The sequence below is a fragment of the Cygnus atratus genome, chromosome 4 (genome assembly GCF_013377495.2).
Source record: "Cygnus atratus isolate AKBS03 ecotype Queensland, Australia chromosome 4, CAtr_DNAZoo_HiC_assembly, whole genome shotgun sequence".
Classification (NCBI taxonomy): domain Eukaryota; kingdom Metazoa; phylum Chordata; class Aves; order Anseriformes; family Anatidae; genus Cygnus; species Cygnus atratus.
In genome coordinates this window covers 7,270,278-7,274,431 of record NC_066365.1, presented here as the reverse complement: position 1 = coordinate 7,274,431, position 4,154 = coordinate 7,270,278, and the positions used below count along the sequence as shown (strand labels likewise).

The following is a 4,154-nucleotide window of genomic DNA, read 5'->3' as shown; positions in this document are numbered from 1 at the left end:
GCGCCGCGCATGCGCCGCCCCCCGGCCCCGGCAGCACCGGTAGGGACGGGCGGAGCGGGGAGGGCACGGCGGGGGGTTCGGGTCCGCGTTGGAGGCCCGACCTCACCGGGCTGCCCGCACGGGAACGGGGATGCGCAGAGCTCCCCTTCCCCAGCCGCTGCAGCCCTCGGCCTCAGAGGGCACCAGCTTCCCGCCCCCTCCTTAAATAAATAAGGGGCTTGCAGGGAGCTAGGGCCGTGAATAACGCCCCGTTAGGCCCCCAGCACTGGGCGTGCTCCTGCTGCACGGTGAGCTCAAACCACAGCTCTACCCCCGCGTCCCTAAGTCACGGAGCTTGGCACCTAGCTGTAGGGTTGCAGGCAACGGAAACGCTTTCCAGCCCACACCACTGCAGCCAGGTGGGCTTTACCTTGACTTGGCTGTAGGAAAACAAAACACGTGTCAAGGAGGAGGCACTTGACTGCTGCTTTGGTTTTAGACGTCCTCAGGGTTAACGTATCAAGAGCCAGCAGACACTGCTGCAGTACGTGCCTTTTTAGGGATGTCTTCACAGTCTTTTACAGAAAGTGGCAAAAAAGGTTGGGGTCTCCAATAAAAAAGGGGCTGACACCACCTACTTACCAACATCCATCCCTTTAGCTCACCTTTTTCCTCACTTTGTGAGGGACCCCTCCCTCTGTGAGGGCTGCCATCAAACAGGGCCATCCTCCAGTAGCAGAAGCCTTACAGCTGCCTTGCTAAAGGGAACTCACCCTGAGATATGCAAAGTTAAAACAGCTCTTGCCAGAACATGCACACCGTTTCTCCCAGTGATGTTTACCAAGTGCGGTACTTCACAAGGATGGCGTTTCCCACGCCTCAAGTACAGCTCGCAGGCTGCAGGGCCATGTGCTCTTCAAGAGCGGCATTGTAGAGACCAACCATTTTTCAGTTAGCGGACAAGAGACGGTCAGTATTCATATAACATTTATTGAATATTTCCACTCTAGTGGATGAAAAGTCTGTACAAAACCAAACATTTACTTCGTCAAATTCCATTTACTTAGTCAAACCAATCTAAAAACAGTCAGCTCAATCAAAACCCACTGCAAATACAATAGCTTCTTTGAAGCCATGGTAACACTTAAATACGGTTAAGACTTCAATGCAGAAATTTGGTTTGTTAGAAAGCTCAGGTGAGCTTCAGCTTCTTAAAGTTACAAAAAGGCAAAGTTGTGTTTCACAGATACAGTCCACTGGAATCACCAACACTGGACAATAAGTACTTAGAGTCCTGAGATAACAAGGGATCCTCGTAGCCTTTAGACAGTTTTCTGTTGTCCTTTCTTCCCAATGAGAGATTTGTGGATATGCGGTATTACACCTACGGGAGAGCAACAATTAAGATAACGTTATTTCTCTTCAACTATTTTGCTAGTTTTCACACTTCAAGAAAAGCCACCTCTACATCTGTTAGAGGCCTCGCCACAAGCAGTTCACAAGCAGTTTACGTACCACCGCCAGCAATCGTTGCCTTAATGAGAGAGTCCAACTCTTCATCTCCTCTGATCGCAAGCTGCAAGTGACGGGGAGTGATACGTTTCACCTTCAAGTCTTTGGATGCATTTCCTGCCAGCTCAAGAACCTTGAGACAAGAATGTTTTTCAGATGAGTTACACAAATCAAGTGAGAAAACTGCATGGCATTAGCCATTTTACTCTCTACATCAGATGCACTGTTAGTGCCACCAAGACAGCACACAATGCATCTTTAAGGGTTCCTCCTTTCAAGGTACGGCTTTAGTTTTCCCCAGGAACAAAATATTTTACAGCAGACGTGAAGTGCTGCAGCTACACATTTTATCAAGTACTTCACACTTCCATCCTGGCTGTAAATCACAGCTATCTGATCCTCATAAAATGCAAAGCAAGAAATTCCACGCATGCTTTGCAACTTCCTGAGGAAGCACACAGCTAAAATTGGCTCAAAGTGAGTGAAGAGTTCGCGCCCCAGTCCAAATTTGCAAGAGACAGGAGGCTCTGGTCATTGTGCCATTTTGGACCTGAACAGCTTGCATGCACCCTTGGCATGAATTTTACCTCAGCTGTCAAGTACTCCAGGATCGCAGCGCTATACACAGCAGCTGTGGCTCCCACACGCCCATGGCTGGTAGTCCTAGACTTCAGATGCCTGTGGATGCGGCCTACAGGGAACTAGAAAAGTAACAGAAACATGAACAGGCTGTGACTGCAGAGATAACGAAAGAAATAAACCACCCTGAAACAGATGCTGGGCAACAGAGCCCTAGTAAAAGATGTACAACCAAAGCGAACTGAGCTGTAACACCCGAGATACCTCACTGTACATAACACAATCTCTATGCTTTGCATAGCGTCCTTAGCTAGATTCTCAACTCGACGTCAGCAGCAAGGCCATGCTGTTACCCCAGCACAGACACGCAGAAGCCCTAAAAGAACAGAGGGGGACAGCTCCTTACACCGGTCCGGGCAGTCTGAAGGTTGTCAGCAGGACTCAAAACGGTACAAGGCGGCAGATGCAAGGCCAACCCCACTTCGCCATACCCACCCCACCTCGGCTCACCTGCAGCCCAGCGCGCTGCGAACGGGACACCGCCTTGGTCTTGGTCTTCCCGGAGTCCTTCCCGGCTTTGCCACCAGCCTGGACGACGACAGCAGACGCGTGAGGGAGGCCGCAGCGCTGCGCCGCGCATGCGCTCCCCTCCTCCCCCATCCCCTCCACCCTGCGCCTGCGCGCTGCCCGCCACATCCAGCGGCCCCGGCCGGCCCCAGGGCGCATGCGCGGCCGCCCCTCCCCTCTCCCCGGTATCACCACTGCGCATGCGGCTCCCCCAACCCCCCCCCCCCCCCGTCGCCGCCTACCGGCAGGTAACGGCCCGCGGCGCACGCCGCCAGCCTCGCCCTCCCCTCCCGCCAACGGCTGCCTCCCCTCGGCCCCCGCCATCGGCCGGCGACGCTGCCGCACGTACGCCCCTCTCCCCGCCCCCCACCTCCCCGTCTCCTCACCATCGCGAAGCGGAGCGCGGCGCCGCGCGGGTGCCGTCGGAGGAGGAAGAGGATGAGGATGAGGAGAGCGTCCCGCACGCACCGAGCCCGGCCCACAGCACCGACCTGTCCCGGCCCGCCGCGATTCAAACTGCGCCCGCTCCCGCCTTCCCCCGGCCCTTTATAACCGCCCGGCCGCCCGCATCCGGGAACCCCGGCCTCGCCGCCGGCCAATCGCAGCGCGCGGGGGCGGGGCGATTCCCCCAGCGACAGCCAATGGCGGTGCGGGGCGGGGCCGGTCGCGCTCTGCGGCGCTCTGCGGCGCTGCGGGAGAGGCCCCGCCCCCGCTTAAAGGGACAGGCGCCCGCCTTTTCTTACGGGGGGGCCCCGGGGACATCGCCTCAGCCTCGCGTCCCTTTGTCTATTAACTGCGTAACAGTTAATTAACATCACGCCCGTGGCCGCGTCCCCCTCACAAGGACCCTTAGCCCCGTGTCTTGTCTCAGGTGCCGCCTCCAGCACAGCACCGTTATTCCTGCTTCACAAAAAAAGCAGCCAAGCCATTTCACCTCAGAGCTCGCTTGGAGGGGTCCTCAGTTCATCTGCCTCCCTCAGCTCCAAGTCAATAACCGCACACTGTGCTATATTCCACAACACCGTACACCTCACAGGTCCCCTGCGCGTATCCAGGGGGAAATCCCGGTACCTCATGAACTGGGCAGCTCTGGGAGGGAAGAGCAGCTCAGCCTGCCAACCCAGTAGCTCAGTATTACCAACCTAACCACGAGCCACACACGTTACCAACCTAATCACAAAACACTTCAGTCACCTCAGTAGCAGATGATATGCATGTCCTCTGCCTCAGTATCGAAGGTCCCAAGCACGAGGAATACTCTGGCAGACAGACATTTAACAGGAGATAAACGCATAAAGTTATGGTAGGGCTACTCTTCCCAACACAACTTGTCTACTTTCAACATGCTAATGCGGCTTTGGGGTAAAAACCCACCTCCACAAGCACAGAAAAGCAGAGCCAAGCTGGGATCAGACACTCCTACCTGCAGGAGGCTGGCATTTTGATTTTATGTAACTGTCTGGTACCTCTATTTGAAGCATTAGTTGTTTGTGCTTTCCCCTCAGCAAGAAAGAAGA

The 4,154-nt window shown here is 55.2% G+C and overlaps 1 protein-coding gene across 1 annotated transcript; it reads right to left on the bottom strand.

Annotated features, from left to right (window-relative positions):
* Positions 1–948: 948 nt before the first annotated feature.
* Positions 949–3,247, bottom strand: LOC118244275 (histone H2A.Z). Its single transcript, XM_035539151.2, has 5 exons — positions 3,024–3,247; positions 2,581–2,658; positions 2,079–2,192; positions 1,495–1,624; positions 949–1,363 (listed from the first exon to the last, which is right to left on the bottom strand). Exons 1-5 carry the CDS (start codon positions 3,024–3,026, stop codon positions 1,302–1,304), a joined length of 387 nt encoding a protein of 128 aa, XP_035395044.1. The 5' UTR covers positions 3,027–3,247; the 3' UTR covers positions 949–1,301.
* Positions 3,248–4,154: the final 907 nt, after the last annotated feature.